The sequence below is a fragment of the Microchirus variegatus genome (assembly GCF_963457635.1).
Source record: "Microchirus variegatus genome assembly, chromosome: 3".
Lineage (NCBI taxonomy): Eukaryota > Metazoa > Chordata > Actinopteri > Pleuronectiformes > Soleidae > Microchirus > Microchirus variegatus.
Genome location: NC_139804.1, coordinates 31,192,619 through 31,217,733, shown reverse-complemented (window position 1 = coordinate 31,217,733; position 25,115 = coordinate 31,192,619). Strand labels below are relative to the sequence as shown.

The 25,115-nt window shown below is 40.0% G+C and overlaps 1 protein-coding gene across 2 annotated transcripts in view; it reads right to left on the bottom strand.

Moving 5' to 3' along the window:
- Positions 1–498: 498 nt before the first annotated feature.
- Positions 499–25,115, bottom strand: part of mcamb (melanoma cell adhesion molecule b) — a 45,641-nt gene continuing 21,024 nt past the window's right edge. The window contains exons 2-17 of one of the 2 annotated variants that reach the window (XM_083886459.1): positions 15,388–15,512; positions 15,065–15,296; positions 13,101–13,165; positions 12,213–12,300; positions 11,895–12,071; positions 10,274–10,404; positions 9,937–10,075; positions 9,721–9,836; positions 9,101–9,242; positions 7,437–7,564; positions 6,332–6,473; positions 5,968–6,045; positions 4,162–4,188; positions 3,589–3,712; positions 2,233–2,344; positions 499–2,106 (exon numbers count right to left, since the gene is read on the bottom strand). In XM_083886459.1, coding sequence (XP_083742585.1) covers positions 2,104–2,106; positions 2,233–2,344; positions 3,589–3,712; positions 4,162–4,188; positions 5,968–6,045; positions 6,332–6,473; positions 7,437–7,564; positions 9,101–9,242; positions 9,721–9,836; positions 9,937–10,075; positions 10,274–10,404; positions 11,895–12,071; positions 12,213–12,300; positions 13,101–13,165; positions 15,065–15,296; positions 15,388–15,512 — 1,829 coding nt within the window. In that variant the 3' untranslated portion in view covers positions 499–2,103. The remainder of the gene's footprint in view (positions 2,107–2,232; positions 2,345–3,588; positions 3,713–4,161; positions 4,189–5,967; positions 6,046–6,331; positions 6,474–7,436; positions 7,565–9,100; positions 9,243–9,720; positions 9,837–9,936; positions 10,076–10,273; positions 10,405–11,894; positions 12,072–12,212; positions 12,301–13,100; positions 13,166–15,064; positions 15,297–15,387; positions 15,513–25,115) is intronic. The other variant, XM_083886460.1, reaches the window with a different exon arrangement.

The window sequence follows — 25,115 nt, the reverse complement described above, 5'->3', positions numbered from 1 at the left end:
TGGACGACATAGTATATAGTAGGACATTTTTGTCAAATTTTGGACGACACAGTATAGTATGACGTTTGTCAAATTTTGAACCATAAAAATGTTTTCTCAAATTTTGGACGACATAGTATAATATGACGTTTTGGGCAAATTTTGAACCAAAAATTTTTTAATCAAATTTTAGACGACACTGTATAGTATGATGTTTTGGGCAAATTTTGAACCAAAAAACGTTTTTAAAAAAATTGACAAATTTTGGACAACATATTATAGAATGACGTTTTTGTAAAATTTTGGACGACATAGTATAATATAACGTTTTTGTCAAATTTTTAACCATAACATTTTTTCAAAAAAAAAGTCAAATTTTAGACGGCAAAAATGTGTCTGTAAACTATCAAATGAAGTACATAAGTCTTGGGACCATTTTTCAGTTTCTCTTTTCATTTAACATTCAATCTTTATTTGATATACTTTTCAAAATGACAAACAATGACTTAAAATGGGTTTGATTGCCATCACTGACAAGAATTAAAACTCCAAGGCATTAAAACTGCATTTTTAACAGATCTCAAACAAAACAATTAAACAGTGGTAAGTTCATGAAAACAGCAGGAACAGAAAACTGACAAACGGAGAACAGGGTGGGGATGAGTCTGAGAAGCTGCACGCAGCATGTTGATTGTTTGTTGTCGTCCGACTTTATTTGCATATTTTGAGTGACATTATGTCATTCTCCACTCCTCAGTAGTCGTATATGTTAAGGTGTACGCTCGTGTGTGTCGACGTGACGTAACATTTAAATGAGGGTCGTGTTGATGTAAAACCTGAGGGTGACTCTGTCTCTCTTTAATCCAACAGATTATTTCAAGTTTCAGTCAACACACAAGGAAATGGATTCATTAAACAGAAACAGGTCAACTTCGTGGACCAAATGTGTTCTGCCCTCATCACTACAGTAATACCTTTTATCGTTCACATACAGCCACATTCAACAAAACAACCGTTTCACATTAAAGAAACACAACTGCATGTCGGATAATAACATAGGAAATCAGTGCACGGAACATTTAAATATGACCCAAGTACAAAAATGTGGAGTTTCTACACAACTGTCATTTCTAAGGCAATTGACTGTTGGCAAAGCAAACACACACAGAAGATATCAAAACTAGATTGTGAAGAAAAAAACAACAACAAATAAATGTTAGCCCTTCTAAGGCGAATCCTGAACAGAGAATTCACTTTTTTTTTTCTTTAATATACACAAACTGGGGAGGGCGTGTAACAACAGGAGTATACGCTGCAGAAGACATAAACAAATATAAGGATTGTTTTCAGAGCTAAAAGGCAAATCTTTGGGCAAGGCTGCATGTGACATATGGGGGCAACATTGTTGTGTCACCCAAAACTTCAGTGTGGAGACTTTAGCAGAAAAAAAAAAGAAGAAAAAAAAAACACAACACAATGACTAAAACTACCTAAGCTCTCCCTGCTCTCTATAAAAAAATACCAGAACAAAATAAAACACTATCTGCTCATTTATCTGTGGTTGTGTTTCTCTTTGTTTTTATTTTGTTATTTTAAATAAAGAAATATATTTACACAGATTATAATATGTACACGGTCGATAAAGAGCAGCTTCAGGCTGCTTTGTGGTTGCGTTGCCTGAGGTGACGATGCTCAGTCAGGTATAAAAAAAAACAAAAAACAGTTGTGCTCTAATGTTTGTTCTACGGTCGATCAGCATTGTACGAGGCTCACACAGTTTCAGTGTCGGTCGTTGGTTTTAAAGAGAATCGGGAGATTTATTAGGCAGGCGGGTAAGCCTGTGTGTCGTTAAAGCTCGAGGTGCATTTCAAGAGAAATGTGGCAGGAAGTGAGAAGGACAGTGAGCAGAGGTCGCAGCTTGTTTAATTGGAGTCTCTTTTTTTGTTCCGTCAGGATGTTAACTGAGCATTTTTTTTTCCGTGACATAAGAGGAGAAAAAAAAGAGTTCCCGGTGGAAGCTTGAAGGCATCGGCAGGTATGAGCCTGAGAGGGAAGAACTGGGGCAGCACTCGGTGCGACGGAAGTCACCTCCTCACCTCTGCACATCCAGGTACTGATCACCCTTCACTTCAGAGCGTGAACACACACGCAGAGATAAAAAAAGAGAGGAGAAGTAGAGGAGGTTTAATTATGTTATTGGCATATACAGAATTATCAGCAGAGACAGAATTACTATTGAGATCAGATATCTACCTGGTCACCGGGAGGTTGTTTTTCCCCGTTGACCCCGAGGAGAATGGCCTCCTCCGTGTTGTCGTTTTTCATCTCCACCACAATGTTGTCTTTGCTGGACTTATCATTGGAGCTGCGAAATGAAACGACGTGGTCAAGTCAGACAACACACATTTAAAGGGGTCATATTATACCGTATTTCTCCAAGTTAACCTAGTTCCCTGGTGTCCTAATGAACATGTCTGTGACATGCTTTGGTCAAAATACCATAAGGATGAAGCACCACAGCAGTTCAATCACCCTGACAAAACAGCACTGTTCAAAACGGTCTCTTAAGTAGTATCTCTTTCGGTCCACCTTAAAGGTCCACCTTAAAAAAAAGTAAAATGCCAGGAAATGACATCAGCCACAGAGGCTACTTGGAGCTAACAGCAGTTAGCATTTGGAAGAGTGATCATTCACAGGCTCTAGCAGGCACATTGCCGTCATATATAACATGTATCCACTGGACAGATAAATCCTCTGAGGCTGGAAGTTTGTGTAGAACTCTGTGCTGCACTGTGGAGCCAAGAATAGAACTTTTCGTGGACTTTTCGCGGACTTCCAGTTTTCAGATACCGTTGCCCTCGCCAGCACTCTTGCTTGTTTTACAGACAAAGGAATTTAGCGCATTGTTGACGTCCCAGTGAGTCCCAAATATAAGGATTTAAATGATGAAAAAGTTGATTTTGCATAATATGTCCCCTTTAAGTGATGTTCTGCTCAACCATAATATGTTGTGGTTTAGGTGAGAAAGTTACATCATCTTGAAAAAAAAGTAGATTTTTAAGCATCACAACAAAACAAAGAGGTAAATAAAATTCAAACTCAGACTCGAAAAAATAGGAATAAGAAGAAAGCCGTCACCCTTATGCTTTACATTATGCCTTTAAAAAATTTTAAACATTGTGACATCTTCTGCTTCCATTACCATATTCATATGAACGACTTAAACAAATCAAGAAAGTACCAGGAAAAAAGAAAAACAATTAGAGTGACGTGACCTGATGTGCACGTCCTGTTTCATCACATAGTAATAATTTCGTTTGATGCTTTTTACATTTACTAATTAGAAAGTAAGAATTTAATTGAATAGCAACTCTGCTCCTTGCAAAAATATGTCTATTTCTCCCTTGCTTTATAAAGTAAGTAAACATTTTCCTAAGGATGGACCCGATCTCTTGTTTCAGCTCTTCTTCAATCTAACATATTGTCCTCTTTGTAAATGCTGTCCTCATTGAGAGGAAAACAGACGATAAAGCATCGCTACTATTCCACAGTTTGACTCGAATGAATAAGAATCAAGAATCCAGCGAAAACTCATCTCAGCACACTCACAGGTCTTGTTTGCCAGATCGGCCGCAGATCCTGCCCTTCTTATAAAGGAAGTAGAGCACGCTCCCCAGGATGGCCAGCAGCAGGAGGCAGATGATGATGACCGCAATGATAACACCGCTGCCCTCTGGTGGAGAAGAAGGGAAAGCACAGGAACAAACCACAGGAGTTATTGAACCGGTCGCTCGAACACAAAAAAGAAAGATGACGGCATGCGGCCGGAAGAGGTGCAGCATTCCAAAGTGTGTCGGAAGAGAAGTGCCAGTGCAGGACATGCATGATTCACGTGACCTAAAGAGGAGTGAAGGAGGTCTTTTTCGACTGGAAGGTTGTGGGGTTTGATTCCCGACTCTGCAGGTGTGCATGCCTTGTGTGTCCTAGCTTGTGAATGTGTTTACAACAGCATGAGAACCTGCACAGGGGAAGGTGTTTTAATCATCATCATCATCATCATCAGCAGCAGCAGCAGCAGAGGAAAGGAGAAAAGGAAGGTGCAGTTGAGGAGGAGCAGGTGGAAGCTTTTTGCCTCTGAGGTCGAGAGGTGAAGGAGAATCTGCAGCAGCATCTCATACAAACCTTTCTTGAGTTTCTTTGGTGCTTCTGCTTTAAGTTAGAAAGGAGAACAATATTATCAGTGGGTGACTGGGTTAACTCGTATCAGGAGACCTGACACACACACACACACACACACATATTCACACGGGACAATTAGAGCTTCAGCAGACACAGGTGCTTATAATAGATGTTAAACTTCTTATCATCTGATCTTTTTTTTTGCGGGTGCATTTGAAGCTGAGCATCGGGACTGTACCTATGTTCCCCGGGTCCTATGTTCTCCGGGTCCTATGTTCCCCGCTTTGTATGTGATCGGGGAACATAGGACCCTTTCTCTAACCCTAATCCAAACCCTACCCTTTTTCAAAAAAAGGGTCCTATGTTCCCCTGTCACATACAAAGTGGACCTTTTTTGGGAAAAACGGGGAACATAGGACCCGGGGAACATAGGTACCACCCCTGAGCATCTAACATGACCACGGTCAGTAGCAGACCAGCAGAAGCCAAAGCGTCCTCTGTTTAAATCTCAACGGAAACGGTGCGTTGAGTTTTCCTTTCCCCCGACGAGCTGGGGATTTCTGGGCGTGACGTACAGTACAAGAACGAGGAGATGCAGGAGGGAAGACAAAAACACAAGGCAGCAGAGCGGAGCCGTAATGGAAGTCAGGAGACTCATTTAAAGCATCAGCTGCTTTCTGGAGTCACACTGATTTGTGTGTATTTGTGGCTGCGTGTTGTGTGTATTATCTGCAGAAAAATACCCATTACTCCTTTGCGGGAGATCAATCATGTTGGGGATCTAATAATTCAGCTGATTACTCATTGAAAGGTCCCGTATAAGTAAAATTTTAGTGCAATTATAACCATAACGAGCAGAAAATAGAAAACACACAAGGACTGTGAAAATTAAGAAATACAGTCTAAAAACCACAGAGATTTTAATCTGAGCAAACAGTGATCCCCCCCCCTGCTGGCGTGTGGTTATTACTGCAGCCTTGATGCAGATAGTTTTCCTTTCTCATGAAAATATATAATTTTATAATTTAGAGCGGCAACTAGCGATTATTCCCGTCATCGATTAATCTGTCGATTATTTTCTCTGTGAATCGCTTGGTCCATAAAATGTCAGAAAACGTTGAAACAATGGAAATGACGATGTTCTCGAACGTCTCGTTTTGTCCACAAACCAAAAGGATTCAGTTTTCGTCATTTTTTTGTTATGTGGAGCAAATAAACTGAGTAATTATTCACATTTAAGACGCTAAAACAATCAGAAATCTTGTTTTAAAAATTTGTGCTGGGTGCGTCAACCGTTAACGCACAACGCGTTTCCATGACGACTGACCAGGAAAAAGACGTGCGTGACGTCATGTTTACGTGACTTCGGATTGTTAAAATGAGTCTCTAAAGTAACGCTTAACTTTAAAAACAGATGCACACTGTTCTTTTGTTTTTTTGTTTACTGTACGCAGTACACAGCTGGTTATTTGTAGCGCTGCTCTTTTCGTTTAATAAACAGACCGCTCCAGTAACTGTTCTTGTAACTGGAAAACGGTGCCTGGACTCTGGTGTCACGGCATGTTTCCATGATGGTCAGTCGTCATGGAAACGCCTCATGCGTTAACGTGCATTAATGTGCGTTGACCTAGTGCCCAGCACTAGAAAAAATTAATTGTTTCAGCGCTAATATCCTTTGCTAAATACTAAAGTACCTACTAGAACAATTGCTTTCTTCCTCTTTTAAGGAATTTTAACTATTGTAGCAAATGTAGAAACATTAAGTGATTGATTTCAGGCTTGATTTTTTAAGACTGACTATCGTCTTACCTGTGCTGGAGGAAATAGTACTAGCTGTGGTGGAGGCCTGTGTGGTGGAGGCCTGTGTGGTGGTGGTGGTGAGTATAGCTGAAAACAGGTAGATGCACAGAAGGGAGGGAGGAAATTAACTGGAGGGGAGGGGGTTAACACGGACAAGCTACACAGATGCGAGACACAACGCTGACAAATGGACAGGTCCAAAAATCAAAGGCAAACACTTTAGAGGTCAAGGTCAAAGTAAAAATAACCAGAGATGTGACGACAATAACAACAACAAGGAGGAGGGAAAACAAAAGGAAGGACAACAACACGCATATAAATATATATATAAAGAAAAAGGTCAGTGACAGGAAGGACAAGCAGTGAGACTCACTGGCTTTGATGCTGAAGGTCAACGCGTCCGAGCCGTACTCGTTGGAGGCGTTGCACACAGCAGTGATGTTAGACGTGACCTTGACACTGACCACACTCTTGACGCCGTCCTCAGTCTCCTGTTGGGACGTTGCCTTGAGGTCCTGAGGACCGCAGAGACACACAGACGGAAGAAGAAGACGGACACTGTTAGTTTAGGTCAGTCAGAGATTTATCAGAATCAGACCAGTGTTGAAAACTGGTCACATGATCATGACTGACATTTACATTTTGATTGGGGCTTCACAAATAAAGAAATACTTAATATTTTATTGTCATAAATTACGACTTTATTCTTGTAACATTATAACTTGTTGAATATTACAACTTTATTTGCATGAAATGATTACTTTATTCTTGTAATATTACGACTTTATTGTCATAAATTACAACTTTATTCTTGTAACATTATAACTATTTTTAATGTAATGACTTTATTCTTGTAATATTACAACATTGTACTTGTAATATTATGACTTTTTTAATGTTACGACTTTATTCTTGTAATATTACGACTTTGTCATAAATTACGACTTTGTTCTTGTAACATTATAACTTTTTTAATATTACAACTTTATTTGCATAAAAGTAAGACTTTATTTGTGTGATATGACTTTTTTAATATTACAACTTTATTCTTGTAATATTAAAACTTTATTGTTGTTAAAAATTACAGCTCAATTCTTGTAATTTTACAACTTTATTCTTGTAACATTATAACTTTTTGAATATTACAACTTTATTTGCATAAAAAATATAACTTTATTCTTGTAATATTCTGACTCTTTTTAATATTAGGACTTTATTCTTGTAATATTATGCCTTTTTTTTATTACGGCCTTATTTGTGTTATATTCTGACTTTATTCCTGAAATATTTTTTTTCTCTCTCTCTCTTCAGTTTGTCCCTTATCATAGAGGTTGTAGGTTGGAACCTTTTGCTGAAGCATTAAAAAACACATCACTTCATGAATTGACATGAACCTCACAGCTGAATCAATATCTAATAAGTTTAACAAGTTCTTGTTTGGCCACACTTGTCAGTCCAACAGCGTGAAGCTGGTGTACCTGTCCATCAGACGTGGTCCAGGTGATGCTGGGAGCAGGGAAACCTCTGGCCATGCAGTCCAGGCTGACTGACTTCTCAAAAATCTCCTCTATGTCTGTGTTATCAGGCCTGATGATCTCTGGTGGTCCTGCAGAGAGAGAGAGAGAAGCGAGGAATAAAGCCCAATTTATACTCCTGCGTAAAGTGCTCTGCGACGCAGAACCTGTCGAAGAGCCTCTGCGTCGTCTCCGGGTGCACGGAATATTTTTTAAGTGTCCGTCACTCCATCAAGGGACAACGGAGACGGCAAGAGCTGCGATTGGTCCTCAGGACAGGCCGAGCTAAGCTGCTCTGTGCCGGCTCTCAGTGCGCTCCGGGCGTCCTGACAGAGGCGGAGCTGATCCCCGCCGATAACGCCGCTGCCGAACTATAAATACGTCATATCTTAACACACACAGCACATGTTTAGACTCTAAATGGCCAATTTCTCGCCTCAAATTAGAGGTATAATAAGGCCACATTATACTTCTCCGACTGCGTATGCGTTATCCGTCTGCGTCACCACGGAGACGCCTCGAGCATTTATACTTCTGCGTCGTGGTGACGGACACTCGCTGCAATTTCCCGCCCGATCAGTAGGGGTCGCTGCGCAAGGTTGTTGTGCTTCTGGCTACAGTGAGCAATGGCGTCCGAGAAAGAAAGAGAGAGAAAGACTGTTGTTGTTGAAAAAGTGGCCGTTTCTCACTTTTCTGTGTCACGGAACGCAGTTTTAAGATAATTTGAGGCGAGAAATTGGCCATTTAGAGTCTAAACATGTGCTGTGTGTGTTAAGATATGACGTATTTATAGTTCGGCAGCGGCGTTATCGGCGGGGATCAGCTCCGCCTCTGTCAGGACGCACTGTGAGCCGGCACAGAGCAGCTTAGCTCGGCCTGTCCTGAGGACCAATCGCAGCTCTTGCCGTCTCCGTTGTCCCTTGATGGAGTGACGGACACTTAAAAAATATTCCGTGCACCCGGAGACGACGCAGAGGCTCTTCGACAGGTTCTGCGTCGACGCAGAGGACTCTGCGTAGCTACGCAGAGCACTTTACGCAGGAGTATAAATTGGGCTTTTAACATCTTCTCCCATGACAAAACCGCTTTAAGAACTACTGCTGCAAACATACACATACTACTGAAGTACCAATACCACAGAGCTATAGGAAAAACAATCAAATGTTAATTGTAATAAATTTACTTATATTAAATTTACTAAATTAACTAGGTGCTTACTAACGTGCATATAAGTCACATATTAGCCCTTTATTAGTAAATATTAAGCACATATTAACACCTTATGTAGGAAAAATCTTAATTCATGTGTGTTAATACGTTCTTAATGATTATGAATAAAGGGCTAGTATGCTACTTATATATGATAGTAAGCACCCAGTGATGTGTTCCCTAATCTAAAGTGTTACCAAACATTTAAATAGAGGTAAAAGAAAGAGAGGGAAAATTAAAGGTTGCAGTTACGGCTGAGATGCTTCACACTTCACACTATACTTTTCCCTTAAAAAAAGTTCCATGGATCCAAACAAAATGAAGTAAAACTTATGTAAATCCATGTACACGAGTTAAATTCTAACATATTTTAATTGACTTCAAAGCAGTGTATTGTCAGTGTTTGTGAGCAGACTAACCTTGGACTGTAACATGTAGTGTGCCACTGGTCTCCATTCCCTCTATCTCAGCAACAGTCACCACACACACGTACGTCCCCGCTGTGCTGAATGTCGTGTCCTTCAGCTTCAAAGTGTGACCCCTGGATATCTCCTGTCCGTCCTGCACACACCAAACAGGAAGAGGCACACTTTTAACACACACAAACACACACAACTACCGCTGGATCACAAGTGAACCAGTGTTGACCATTCTCTACTTCAACAGATGTGTGGCATTACTTCGGTGGCCCTGAGGTGCAAAACACAAACGCAAATCAAAGAACACAAACGTAAAAGTAGAAAACACAAAAACCAAACGCAATAAAAAAAAAACATAAACGCAAACAAAAAGCACAAACGCAAAAACCACAAAAACATTATTGTGTTTGTTTTGCACCTCAGGGCCACCGTACATTTCCAAGTATCATTAATTAATGATTGAGTACATGAACAAATAGGAGAACAGTTTTTATGTATACATATTGCAGTGATTAAAAAATATTGCTGCTGTTTCTGTAGTCATATTGTGTGTGCATGTGTGTGTGTGTGTGTGTGTGTGGGTGCGTGCGTGCGTGCGTGTGTGTGTGTGCATATGTGACCTTAAACCACACCACTGTGTGAGTCAGGGGAGAAGACAGAGCATTGCAGGTGGCCACCAGCTCCTCTCCTTGTACCACGACAGCGTCACGAGGCATCACCACAGCAGGGTCTAGATCTGCACAGGAGGAAAAGAAACGAAAGGAAAATAAATGCATACACTGTGACACCACAGGTAAAATGTACTGTATTTGTTGTCATAGTCGCAGATTTCTTACAGTTGACAAAAACGGTGGTGTTTGCTGTGAGGTCATTATCGAAGTCCAAGTCCACAAGGTTACAGTGGTAAACTCCACTGTTTAGACGAGTCACGTTAGTCAGCACCAACCTATTATCATCCATAGACAAATCCAGACCCTACAGAAAGCCATTGTAATCTGATTAGCACACAAACAAAAAGCTTTAACTCTTAATTTGAATGATACAGTCAAAAGCTCCAGAACGACGACTAATGGATGTTGTGACGAAAGACAACATCGCTGCATAAACTACGACATGCTCGTGCTTTTGTCGAATGATTGTGGGGAAAAAAAGAGCCGTTAAGTGCGTTCTTACGGCATCATTATTGATTGTAAAGATTGGGAATGGAGAATTCCCATCGCCGTGGCATTGCAACTCAATCGTGTCCCCTTCCTTGATTTTGTCTTTCGGTGAATCCACCCATACCTTAACAGAAGTGTGGGGGTCTGAAACAGAGAATGTAGAGCACAATCTTGTTGACTTCACTGCAGCAAACTCAATATATAAATATATATATATATATATATATATATACATGTGTATAGGGCAATCAGATTAATAACTAACGCAGGACATAGAGACCACATAAATGAACTTTTCTTAAAAATACAAGCTCTAAAATTTCCGGATCTGATTCAGTTTAAAACAGCGCAAATAATATTCAAAGCGAGAAATAATTTACTTCCAAATAAAATAAAGGCATTGTTTTCAGAGAGACAAGGGTACGGAAGAGTATTAGGGCCACATGTAAAAAAGAATGTGATTTTTGTAAAGTGGTCGTAATGTGGCCCTAATACTCTTCCGTACAATTTAAGAGGGAGACTAAATTTAAATAACAATATATAATATGCAACAATACTAATAAATAAATAAATATAAGGATTATCTATCTATCTATCTAGCTATCTATCTATTAGCTTTAAGTTAGCTAAAAGAAGACATTGCTATCTATCTATCTATCTATCTATCTATTAGCTTAAAGTTAGCTAAGAGAAGACATTGCTATCTATCTATCTATCTATCTATCTATCTATCTATCTATCTATCTATCTATCTATCTATCTATCTATCTATCTATCTATCTATCTATCTATCTATCTATCTATCTATCTATCTATTAGCTTAAAGTTAGCTAAAAGAAGACATTGCTATCTATCTATCTATCTATCTATCTATCTATCTATCTATCTATCTATCTATCTATCTATCTATCTATTAGCTTAAAGTTAGCTAAGAGAAGACATTGCTATCTATCTATCTATCTATCTATCTATCTATCTATCTATCTATCTATCTATCTATCTATCTATCTATCTATTAGCTTTAAGTTAGCTAAAAGAAGACATTGCTATCTATCTATCTATCTATCTATCTATCTATCTATCTATTAGCTTAAAGTTAGCTAAGAGAAGACATTGCTATCTATCTATCTATCTATCTATCTATCTATCTATCTATCTATCTATCTATCTATCTATCTATCTATCTATCTATCTATCTATTAGCTTAAAGTTAGCTAAAAGAAGACATTGCTATCTATCTATCTATCTATCTATCTATCTATCTATCTATCTATCTATCTATCTATCTATCTATCTATCTATCTATCTATCTATCTATCTATCTATCTATCTATCTATCTATCTATTAGCTTAAAGTTAGCTAAGAGAAGACATTGCTATCTATCTATCTATCTATCTATCTATCTATCTATCTATCTATCTATCTATCTATCTATCTATCTATCTATCTATCTATCTATCTATCTATCTATCTATCTATCTATCTATCTATCTATCTGTCTGTCTGTCTGTCTGTCTGTCTATCTATCTATCTGTTTGGAAAATATAACTTTTCCAGACATTAGCAGCCCTTTCACGATGACATCTGTACATGTCTGAAATAAGATATCAGCTCAAATACAGTACGCACTCACAGTACACAGTGATGTTAATACGGTCCGTCTCCATCATCCGTGTCCCTCCGGGGACAAAGTAGTTGACCTCACAGTAGAACATGGCGCCGATGTCCTCCTTCCGGACCGTCATGCTTATTTGGCTCGTCACTGAGCGCAAACCCGTGGATTCGGTGGTGGAGGAGGGGGTCACTATCACTGGAGGACGACAACGATTACAGAGCACACGAAATGAGGGATGGAAGAGAGAAAATGGGAGAAATAAAAAAACAAACAATAATTCAATCTCTTAACTATGATTTAAATAGTGGAGCAAATGTAGGAGTGAGTCTGTCTCACCGTCAGGACTATTACGTAGCGGAGTGTTTTCTCTGTACCAAGTGATGTTTGGCTTAGGATAACCATTTTTCACCCCGCACACCCCGATCTATGACAATAGAGAGTTAGAGAAGAAACATATTCATAAAAAAAAAAAACATCTGGACTTTCTACTAGTCTGGAGTTGCCCAAGGTGAGAGGCGGCGAGCTGGTGTGGGCTTGCTTATACGCCTTCGGGTGGGAGGTCGGTAGAGTACCCGGCCTTTTTGGGGTCCCTGGAAGGAGTACTGGAAAGTGCTCCTACCGGGGACTCCATAGTTCTGTTGTCAACATCACGTTTTATCTCCTTTACTTAGAGCACATGTGTCAAACTCAAGGCCCGGGGGCCAGATGTGGCCCGCCACGTCATTTTATGTGGCCCGCGAGTGATTCATTGGTCTTGAAAATCTGTGTTAAAATATGTCTATGCTACTTTTAAGGCATTCGTTGACCATAAACTACATTTCCCATAATGCATGGCGATTGCGTTACCCGCCAAGTGACAGCATCCTGCCAAAATAACATTTGTGTAAGTAATACATACACAAACTTATTAAGCAATATGTTACAGAGTAGTTACCTTTGGTTTACATTTGTTTACATTTGTTTACATTTGTTTACATTTAGTTACATTTATTCTGTATGACAGTTACATCTGGCCCTTTGAGGGGAACCATTATGCTGATGTGGCCCTCAGTGAAAATGAGTTTGACACCCCTGACTTAGAGTAAGGAGGACCACAAAAACATGAGTGAGTCATATTTTTCACACTTTGGGCGACTCATGGGGGCCTCCACAGTCCCAAATATAAGGATTTAAATGATTAAAAAGTTGATTTTGCATAATATGGGACCTTTAAAGTTTGTTTACCTTGTCTTGCTTGCCGGCTAAGAACTTCTTTTCAGCCGCTTGGATCGTTGGAGGGTTTGGTATTTCTGCACGGGAATCAAAAACTGAATCATGAGCTGAAGAGGCAGCGATGATGTGCGTGGATGTGTGTGTGTGTGTCCTGACAGTTCTGGCATGAATAATGTGTGGATGTTTGTTGACAAGCAAACAATGAAAGTCAGTCAGGTTTCAGCCGACGAGGGACAAGGAAGCAGAGGACATTTCAGGTGCAAGTGCAAGTTCTGCAAGTTGCTCCTTTGAGTAACTTCTGTTGCCTTCAAGGAACAAACAGAGCAGTGAATTATTTTCTATTATTATTAATATTTCAATGAGTATTAATGGTTTTCTCATAATTTCTCAGCAGTTTCTAGCTCTCAAACAAGCAGCTGGAAGTAGAAACAGACGTGAACTGAGCTTCTGCTGACAGAGACGATTTGCTGTAGCTCACACACACACACACACACACACACATACACACACAAGTTTGTACTGCAGGGTCTGCAAATTATGGCTCTCGGGCCGCACATGGCCTCTTCAACGCCTCTGCAGTGGCTCCCCGTAGCTTTTCTTTCAATATTTATTTCAAAGTGAAGACTTAATTTTCGGGGATCAAGGCGATAAATGAAGGTGTTTTAATATTAAAATATGCGTCACGTCCTATGTCGTCATCAAAAGCGACAAACTTGTGTTTGAAATGTGGAGAGACGTTCCCAGCACTTAAATGAAGACATTTGTACACGAAGACGCACACATTGAGTCGGTTTTATACATGACGTTATCTTGTAATCTGCTCAGTGCCTTCCCCATGGATGTATAATATGAACTGGATAGAGCACCGCCCCTTCGCTTCCGTTCATTCCTATGAAGCTGCTCACCCAGAGCATATGCCAAAAAAGTTTTTGACTTCCGCGTTTATTTCCGGGTTATGGGGCCCATAGAGCATGCGCAGTAGTGTCCCTACCATCATTCCTCTCGGCTATGTGAACGAGCCGTCCGCGTTATCGACTTGCCCGGCGCGTACATGAACAGCGAAAGGCATGATGGGAGTACGCTAATGACGTGTGCTAGTGGATTTCATGAATACCGGCGTCACGTTAACTTCGGCTTTAAACCATGGATTTGTAAATAAATGAAAAAATCAACGATAGCGAAGTGAATATAGTGAAGCTGAAAAGTACAATGACGGAGTTAAAGATTAAAACGATCAATAAAAATGGTTTATTTGGGTTAGGACCGTGACTATTACTTTATATGTGTTACAGGAATCGTGTTGTTTTTGTCTGATTTCCCTTATATACTTATATAATTATTATTAGGAACAATAACAACGTGTTAAAGTAGTTTTATAACTCCCGATTATTTCACTCAACACATTTGTATTCAACTATAATTCGCGTATTCATCACATTTAACAGTAACTTTATGAACCGATAGTGACGATAAGACAAACAGCCTCCCCATGGAAACTCCATGAATTAAAAATATAGAATATAAAGATTTATAAAAGCCCGTGTCCATGTCTCGAGGTGTCCTGTGGACACTTTTACAGGCGTCTCTTTTACTATTGCGCTCAATGGGAAAATTGCTTTTTGGGCTCCATGGGATTTTTTGTTGCAGTTCCCACAGTGGCCACCATGCAAAAATTGTCTTCAAGGCAGAGGGGGCGGTGCTCTATCCAGTTCATATTATACATCCATGGCCTTCCCTTTGTCAGTCACTGACGAAAAACACGTCACCGTGACTGTGCGTCAACTTTTTTCCTTCTCCTATTTTCAAACCAGACATCAAAGCGCCTTTGCTAAAAGTGCCACATCGTGTGTATGTGAGATTTTGACATGTGTGGGTATATCTGTTTGATCATTCAATGCAAAGCCTGAGTTGAAAAGACAAAAGAAGACAGCATATGCTGTAAGTCCAGAGCAAAAAAAAACATGACAGAATCTTACCAAACACCAACAGCTTTGTCCGTCCCTCCGCTGTCCCATCTGTCAGACTTTTGATAACACAGATAAAGTCCACCTCGTCCTCCAGCCGCACGTCATTGATCGTCAGCACCACTTCTCCGTTGGCTCCGGTTCCGTTCACGCTGATCCGGTTTGTGAACGGTGTGCCTGGCTCTGGGATCTTCATGGTGGAGTCCTGGAAGTAGATCTGCTTCCTCTCGCCCAAATGTCCCTTCTAAAGGTCAGAGGTCGAGCAAAAACATCAAACATCACTTCCGTGTCAACTTTCCAATGTCTATCTGTGCATTAGGCTTGACGACACTCACATAGAACCACATTATGATCATGCCTCCGATGCCATCGTCTGATGTAAACATGCAGGTGATCTGGGCAGTGTCTCCTCTGAACACCTCCACTCTGTCCTCCATGTTCACTTCCACCACGGCCCATGCTGAAAGACAAGAGTTTTCAGGTTAAAGCTTCTTCTGTTTGACTGTCCACTGTCAATGTCCCATAAGATGCTTCATTTAAAAAGTTTAAAGGAGTCATATTATACCCTATTTCTCCAAGTTAAACTAGTTCCCTGGTGTCCTAATGAACATGTCTGTGACACGCTTTGGTCAAAATACCTTAAGGATGAAGCACCACAGCAGTTCAATCACCCTGCCAAAACAGCCCTGTTCAGAACACTCTGTTTAGTAGTATCTCTTTAGGTCCACCTTTAAAAAAAGTAAAATGAAACTTAAGGGACAGGAAATGACATCAGCCACAGAGGCTACTGGGAGCTAACAGCAGTTAGCATTTGGAAACGTGATCATTTGCAGGCTCTAGCAGACACATTGCCGTCATATATAACATGTATCCACTGGACAGATAAATCCTCCGAGACTGGAAGTTTGTGTAGAACTCTGTGCTGCACTGTGGAGCCAAGAATAGAACTCTTCGCGGACTTCCGGTTTTCGGATACTGTTGACCTCGCTAGCACTCTCGCGTGTTTAACGGATGTTTTATCTCCTGTACTTAGACTGAGGAGGACCACAAAAACACGAGTGAGTCATCTTTTTTCACCCTTTGGCGACTGATAGGGCCTCCAGAGTTAAAAGTTGATTTTGCATAATATGGGACCTTTAAACCAACTGAACAAAACAAAAATGTGTGAAAATATTCCATTTACATTTGTTTTATGCAGTCATTTGACAAAAGTCATGATTTATTCACCAAACCAAGGCTTAAGTTGAGGATTTTTTTTTTTTCAAAACTTTCTAATTCACAAGTTAAACATACCCAACAAAATAAGGAAAAATTATTAAATACCACATAGTGCATCTCCATAGTGACACACTGGAGAAGATGTTGTGATTATTTAGCCAGTGACTCACATCTTCTAATAACGGCATGTGATATTTCATCCCTTGACCTTTTTCGCGTTCTATTAACTGCCTATGTAACTTTAAACGAAATGATGTATATAAATATGTATCGCAGTAATTACAAATGCTCTGATACAAGATATATATATATATATATCTGTCCCTGAATAGATTAAATAGATTGATTTAAAAAGCACAAAACTTATGTCTTAAAGAGTGTCTTATATAATAAGAGTCCACTGTAATACACACCCATACCTCACATACATATGTAGCACCTGTAATGAGATTATACCCATTTTTTCCACTTAATCAATTGAAGAATAAAATTTAAATAATTATGATGCTGCTGTGTTCGTTTAATTCACATTCTATTACCGTCCAATAAAAATAAAAAAAAAATTTTCAGATCTTTTACTCCACCAAAACACAGTAAAGAGCAGTGACTTTGAGGTCGACTTCTTATCAATTTAATTGGATTTTTTTTAATCCCAAAGTCCTTGGTTGTTGTTTGAATGAGACATATCTCAGATCAACTGTCTGATGATTGAATAACACATTCTTCTCTGGAAATTAGTTAAAACGAAACAAAAAACTGTCTGTTTTTATGAGTGAAGAGGCCCTTTAACAGCATTGGTCATTATCAAAATCATTTACCATGTTTCTGAAATGCTTAATACACCTGTTTGTAGAAGCTCTTTAAGCGAAATGATATTTTTAAAGCGAAAATAATAATAATTAATAGTAACAATGGACTTTTTTACAACAAAAAAAAAACTGGAAAAAAAATAGTAAAGCATATTATTATTTCTTGATTAAGATGACACATTCTAGTTATTTGAATTCCTGGTGGTTGAATGTTATGCTTGATTCATCTCTGACTTCTCAGGGAAGCAAATTTGGGTATATCAGTTTTTTATTTGTCAAATAAATCACAATAAATGTTCCTGAAAGATTTTTCTAAATGAATTGCTTTCTCGTTTTGACGACACGTGGTCTCATAGATTTGTTAAGCGCTGTCTATTTTACCTGACCGTTCAAAATCCAACGCCAATAAAGCTTCATGGCACTAAACTGACTTCCGTATGCGTCCATACATCCTGCTCATACAAAGCCAACGGGAGACACGCATGCAGACAGACGGAGCCATGTTGTGTCAAAGGGAAGAAAAAAGATGCTATGACAGGAATGAGGAGCCCACCCATGTCCACATTAATGTGCTGCATTCCAACATGTCACCCTCTCGCAGGAAGAAAGACCCAATTTACAGGCGGCATAGTAGCTCCACTGTTCCTCCATTATGTGTTTTCTGAGGAATGAGTGGTTTTCCCCCCTTCAAGGGTTTCTCACCACGACACATCCTCCCTCTAGTCTATAGGAAGGACCTCCAGTTCCATGCAGTCTTTCAAATAGACCACGGCTGTAGCTGCCAGGATTGATTTCGCTTTTCCCGAGCGTCAAGTGTTCAAATTGCTGCTGAACGCAGCTTTTCTCGTGGCAATATGATTAGAAATATCCGAGGTTTATGTCAAGTGCTGCTTGAGGAAATGTAAATGTGAGTCGCCTGTGTCCTGCGTTGACCTTTATTTACTCATTTACTCATATATTATACTCTGAAGATCCATCCATTCATCCATTGTCTACGGCTTTATCCTCCACATGAGGGTCGCAGGGCTGCTGGTGCTAATCCCAGCTGACATAGGACACCGAGATATATAGAAACAAACAAATCACACCTACAAGGCAATTTAGAGTGTCCAGTTAACCTCTGCATGCTTTTAGACTGTGGGAGGAAACCAGAGAACCAGGAGAAAACCCACCCACACACAGAGGGAGACCCGGGCACAAACCAGCAATCTTCTTAAGACATAACAGGGATGTCCCGATACCATTTTTGTGTCAGATACGATATCAAAAACTTGAGTATGTACCGATACCAATATTATTACGATACAGTGATTTGATGAACTACGAAGCTGTTGACCACACATTTGTGCTGCGTAACAAATATTGGTCTATCAAAGAGAAGAAATACACAGTCCAAACACGACTCATCGCACACATCTCTACATTTTTATCCGTCTGATATCGATCCGGTGATTTTGACCAGTATCGGATCGATACCGATTCCCAACCATAGTTTTTAATCAATCAATAATATTTTTTGGGAAGTTTCAAAACAAAATTCAAACAAAATAGACACAAAATGAACATTCACGATCAAAAGCTTTCAACTGCTAATCAACATCTAATGGTTTTCTTCAGCAAAAACACGTTTGCTCAGTTGTCATCACTGGACCTCATTAAGGTATATTAAACTGTTATCATCGCTAAAACCAAGTAAGTTTGATAACAGTGGGCAAACAAGTAAGCATTCATTGCAGTGGCTCAAGCTCCTGACCTGAAAAATGACAGAACATCTCAGGTCCAATCATGACTGTGGGTCACATAATTGATAAACACTAACAAAAATCAAATAACTCTTATCATCTTCATTATCAATCCGGTATTCAGACTTTTGTTTACGACGTACTTATTGACCCAGATTTTCACCCATGCTCTTCTGTCGTCATTTGAATTGCTATAATCAGGACACAGAGTCCAAATGGGCGAGAAGAACAGCTACACAAAGTATTTGTTATATTCTATTTACTTCTGTGCAAGTCGCAAGTTTACACAATGCACTTTTGTTTACTTTTATTCATGCAACTAGGACTCTTGTTAGTGTCCTTTCTAATCCACACCAATGAGGTTTTCTCCATTTCTGTGCAAGTCTCATTGGACAATAAAGTAAATCTGACTCTTCTATTTGAAAAATGGTGCATAAATGAATGAAGTAAGCAAAGAAAAGTGAACATCTCATTTCAGCTTTATAGATTCAGAGTGCTCCTCTTTCAGGTATAATCGGCTCTGCTTCAACCGTGACATTTTCATTTTATTCTACATTTTTATTCATCTGCACAGAGTGTTAACGACGCAGCGGCGTCTCGTTCACAACAAAAGTGTGACCTCTGTCTTTTCTCATCCCCTCCTCACTATCTCCTGCATCTCCTGCCTCTCTGCTCTGCATTGCTATTTACCACTGGCTAATGGAGCTGGACAGATGCCTTCCTGTCAAAGAAATCCAATTAGTCTCTCCAACATGCGTTTTCTGGCCATTAGCGATGGAAGGACAACGCTGACTCACTCGCACGATCCCATCCCCGCTCTATCTGCAGTGAACGTATGATTCAGAAAGGGCACAGCATTCATTTTGGCATTCAGACCAAACATTTCTCAGACTCTTCACTGTGTTGCCTAACAGCTGAAGTACTTTTGCTCCTGGGAATCTCAATCAAATCTCATTAGTAATTTGATCGGCGTTCATCTCCGCGCTGCACCGTTCAGAGACACTGGCACTCCAAGGCCTCGGATCGATCCTTCCAGATAATGATAGTGCAGAGTCCACGCTCGCTGGATAATTGTCCTAAATCAGTATGACAGAAGATATGCTGAGCATGCTCGCTGACAGCTGAGAGAACTCTCCCAGTTTTTATGAGCTGCCCTCAGTAGTATAACACTCCTTGCAGTAAGTTCACATGTCTGGCATTAGGGGGCGAACAAGAGGTATATCTAATTAATTATGCATCAAAAAAAATACATTTGACAAAAAATTCAAGTCATTCTGAGATACTTTTTGTTTTTGAGATTTAAGTCAGCTCACTGTCAAAGTGCATCAGGGCAAATGGATGATTTCATGAATTTCAAAAATTCATTAAAATTATTTCTTAAGAGGTTTGCAAATATTTTCAACGGATCCTTATTCAGGGCGATGCCGACTATTATGATGATAAATTTCAAGTAATTCTGAGATACTTTTAGTTTTTGAGAAAAAAGTCAGCTCACTGTCAAAGTGCATCAGGGCAAATGGATCATTTCCTGAATTTAAAAAAATCATCAAAATTATTCCTTAAGAGGTTTGCAAATATTTTCAATGGATCCCTGTTCAGGTGATGCTGACAATGCATTATTATTATTATCCTGAATTTCATGGATGAGTAAGCAGTGTATAACAGAGCTGCAACGACACTGATCATTTACATTGTGTCACATTTGATGTGACTCTGCAGAATATTACCCTTACAGGCTTTGTACTTTTACAATTATTTTATTTTATTTTATTTGAAACACTGCACCAGGTCAAAGACAGACCTTTTTTCAGTTTTCTTCAGCAAAAGAAAAAGAAATCTTGAGGCGACTCAAGACAAACGGCACGTCAACTTAACACAAAAGAACTCGTTCTACAAAAAGATTCCTACACCAAAGGATGAGGGAAGTCCTGCACTGTTTATGTTCCCACAGAGAAAAAGTTAAAAGGGACATTTTTTTTTTTATTCGATTAACCCTAACACACAAAGCTATTCTCAGTATATCCATTCATTTGGACAGCCAAAACAAAACATGATACCTAACCTTAACCATAACCAACTTATCCCTAAACCTAAACTTAAACCTAAACCAGTTCCTCAGCAACAAGTTTCTGCCACATTAGCACCAGGTTTAATGGTCCTGACGAGGTCAGTTTTTAAGCCAGAAAATGAAGCTTCAAAGACCTGCAGGTGAACTCTTAGTGAAGCTGTTCCCTCCTTAAATTCAACCCACAAATATCGTAATGATAAACCTCCACAACTCCCCCTCAAAGCAGAGCAGAAGCAGATAGGAAGAGACCATCTCTGTATCAAAGACATTGTGTATCCTGACAAAACGGCTTTGATTTCATCGTAGACATAACAATCAGTTTCTGTGTCTGTGGAGGGAGATGATGACAAAACTTCCTGCCAGACTCCAAAATATCTTCATCTACATACACAATAAAACAGTCCAACAGTTCTTCACGTGGACAACGGCTGTCAGGTGAAGAGCAGACGTTCTGAAAACCAGGACAACTTATTTTTAAACGTGTGTGTGAGTGTGAGTGTGAGCGCATACTTCAAACAGATGCTCGGGTCATCTCTCTCTGACAGGTACAGTAGAAAGACGAGACGTAGTGTGCGTTTGTTCAGAGGCTGGAATCTGTTCTGACTTTTTCACTGTGAGGGATTTCACTGGAGGCACAGCAGCGTTTGCCTTCTCATACCACAGATGGTCATCGCTGAAGGAGACCACGTCTACCTTCAGCACATGGACTGGCATTGAAACCAGATGAGCATCTCCTCCACATGAATCTGACTGCATGTCAGAATGGAGCCACTAAGAATGATGAAATTATAAGGGACTGATACGGTTAAAACAAGAAAAAAAAAAGGTACATATGTTGTTTCAAGCTTTAGTTAAAGGTGAAGTAAGTAGTTTATAGTGCCATCTAGAGGAGAGGCTGAAATATACAACAAAGGCCTGCTGCTCTGCTCACCCCCTCCCTTCCCTGAGCGCTACGGTATCCTCAGCCGGTCAAATGTCGTCCTCGTCGTCTTTCTCCGTGTCAGCAGATGAGGTTCGTGAGGCGAGGGAGAGGGCGAGCTACCGCGGCCGTAGCAGACGAAGCGGAGAGAGAGGAGGCGGGACTTCCGCTACAAGTAAAGAGACGCTTGATTTGTTCTCTCGCGTTTGTCCTTACAGGCTCCGGTAGAAACATGGCGTCTCGCTGCTAACAGTGGCTATGCAACCGCGGCCCGCGACCATGTTATTTTACATGACTTTTTGAAACACTACGAAAATGAAACAAAAACTATTATACAGCGACGAGACAATGCAGGAGCACATAATATGTATAAAAAAGTGGATTTTGGGTTATATAAACCCATAAATACTACATAGTGTCCCTTTAAAGGTCCCATATTGTACCCTATTTCTACAAGTTAACCTAGTTAACCTCAATAAATCCTCTGAGGCTGGAAGTTTGTGGAGGACTCTGTGCTGCACTGTGGAGCCAAGAATAGAACTTTTCGCACTTCCGGTAGACTTCTGGTTTTTCGGATGGCGAGGGCACTCTCGTGAGTAAAAAAAGATATGTTTAAAAATTTTTAAATAATTTACTATAAATAAAACTTAACCGGAAACAGTGAATGATGATGATGACAGGAAAAACAGTTCATTTGAGATTTGTGTCCCCAAAAATTAAGCCCATCCTTGTTAAGTCAGTAACTACGTAACTTTTTCTCTGAGTAAACTTTAAAGTAGTAGAGTATCTTGTTAGACTTGCTCCTTTACTTGTAATAAATTAATTTTCTTTACACTCTTTCTTTCTCCTCTGATTAAAGTAAAAAACAACTTCTGTGAATGCCTCAACAAACGTTTTTACTTGGCTGATACGTTCCCAGTAATGTGGCCCGCCATGGCTAAAGGGTGCACAAGCCGCCCCAGCGCAAAACGAGTAAAAAAAGATTTTTAAATTGTTTTTCAAAATGAAGGAAGGAATCCACTACATGCTTAAAATCACAGTAGTGTGGGTCTTAAAGCGGAACTAGACCGGAAGTTCCTATTATCGCTGTTTTTTTTGGTGTATCTGTGTCATTACCTTGTTTATGAAGCCCTGACGGTTCGAAACAAACAGTTCAGCCATTGCTGAGAACGTTGTGTTTTATTGTAATCTCGGGGCTCAACGAGATCACTGAAAATCCCGTAATAGTTACGTAAGTCGCGGTTCTTCTGAACAACCGATTGTCCGGACACATCCGGTTACGTACATTGAACCGCAGAAGAAGAATAACGTCCGTTGTGGAGGAACAGTGTCTACTGACTCTGGGTCTGACTCCGGTTTAAAGTCATAAAAGGGACTGTGGCGGGGAGTCGTGACGAAGCTATTTTTAAACATTGTTAAAACAATGTTTTGATAATGAGGAGCAGTGCATCCGCCGTTCCAGAGGGGGGCGCTGCGCTTCTGAGAACGGATGTGCTGGATAGTACTGGCCAATCACAAGACTCTGTCTTCTGGGGGTGAAAGTTCACTCTGAAATCTCGCAGCAAAGAAACACTGTCAGAAAAGAGGATTTCTATCGGCTAGTTTACAGCAACTAGGAGGTTTTTGACCATAAAAACAAGTTAATATATGTAGGTAGACCTCCATAACTAACATTTATGTGCAACAGGACCACTCTATGTGACCTTTAAAACAATAAACTTTGTATTTGAATTAGGGTTGTTTGATCGCTGTGAATCGATTCCTAGTTAGGGTGTGGGGGCGATATCACACTTGCTCAGTGACTAATTCACTCTAACACACCTCTGACTGTATCCTCGTTTCAAATCAAACCACGTCCGTTGTTGGCGAACAAAAACAAAACCTTTAAGGCCTGGCCAGCTGCCTCGAGAGAGTTTAATGTTCAATGCACCACACAATGTGAAAACACTCCACAGGATACTGAGGGGCTGAGCAACAGGAAAGGTGATTACAAAAGGGATGTATGTCCCCCTCAGCAAATTCCATAGCAGTTTGGTCATTACATTAAGACACATCCTGTGTGTAAACTTGACATCTGACCTGATGGGAAAGACTTTCTGGAAAAAAAAGAAAAAAAAGACTGAAATAAGATCACGACCCAATCTGTTGCGGTTGACTGGATTAAAAATGACCTTTTTGCGTAAAAGTGGGAAAACTACTGGTGCTAAAGGAAAGTTCACAAGGTCAAAGGTCACGCCGGGAACGTCCCCTTTAACGTCAGACGGCCCATTATCAGTTTCCTTAGGTCCTGCTGCTGGAGGAGAAGAATGATGATCTTAAATCTGAGAGAAGCTCAGATCAAAGCAGCGGCGGCAGCAGCCACTGGCAGGATGATCAAGAGGAAACAGACACCTACACATAAATAACTGACTGTCTGTCTGTCTGTCTGTGTGTCTGTCTGTGGGGCGTAAGGTGAACACACACTGTGACTACGCTGTATCCAGCTCACACATACATACCAGGGGCCCACGACTGACCTGAACTCAAGATTAACGACAACACGAAACACATTTGCAACGATCACATGATCTCTGTGTGTTTCATTCACGACTTTTAAAAAAATAAAAATAAAAAAGTACATTATATCATCTGTTTCTTCTATTACTTAGGTTAGATTTCAAGGTAGTGTATTAATATATCACCAACAGATTTAGTCACAGTGTACTTGTATGTGTTAACTCTTTACGAACATACTGTACACTGTGTAAACACCGACCTTGTCAGGACCTGTGATCCTAATGGAGGCAAAAACCTGATCCTAATGAGCAAAAGTACCTTCATTTAGGAGGAAATGTTTAAAGTTTAGGCCAAAGATTTGAATTGTGGTCAGGTTAAGTTAAGTTTAGGTTACTTAACACTTTGTTTAGGCTGTCCAAATAATAGCTGTGTGTGTGTGTACATGTCTTAAATGAAAACAAACCTATCTTTGTGAGGACATTTTGGCCGATCCATGCAACTTTAACAGGCGTTTTGATGATTAAGACCAGTTTTTAGGGGTTAGAGTTAGAATGAAATAGGTTAAAGTTTAGAGTTAGGCATTTAGTTGTAATGTTTAAAGTTGGGGTAAGGGGGCTAGGGAATGCATTATGTCTCCACAAATAATGCAAAACCAGCATGTGTGTGTGTGTGTGTGTGTGTGTGTGTGTGTGTGTGTGTGTGTGTGTGTGTGTGTGTGTGTGTGTGTGTGTGTGTGTGTGTGTGTGTGTGTGTGTGTGTGTGTGTGTGTGTGTGTGTGTGTTAGACAAATGTGGTTTTGATTGCCTGCCAC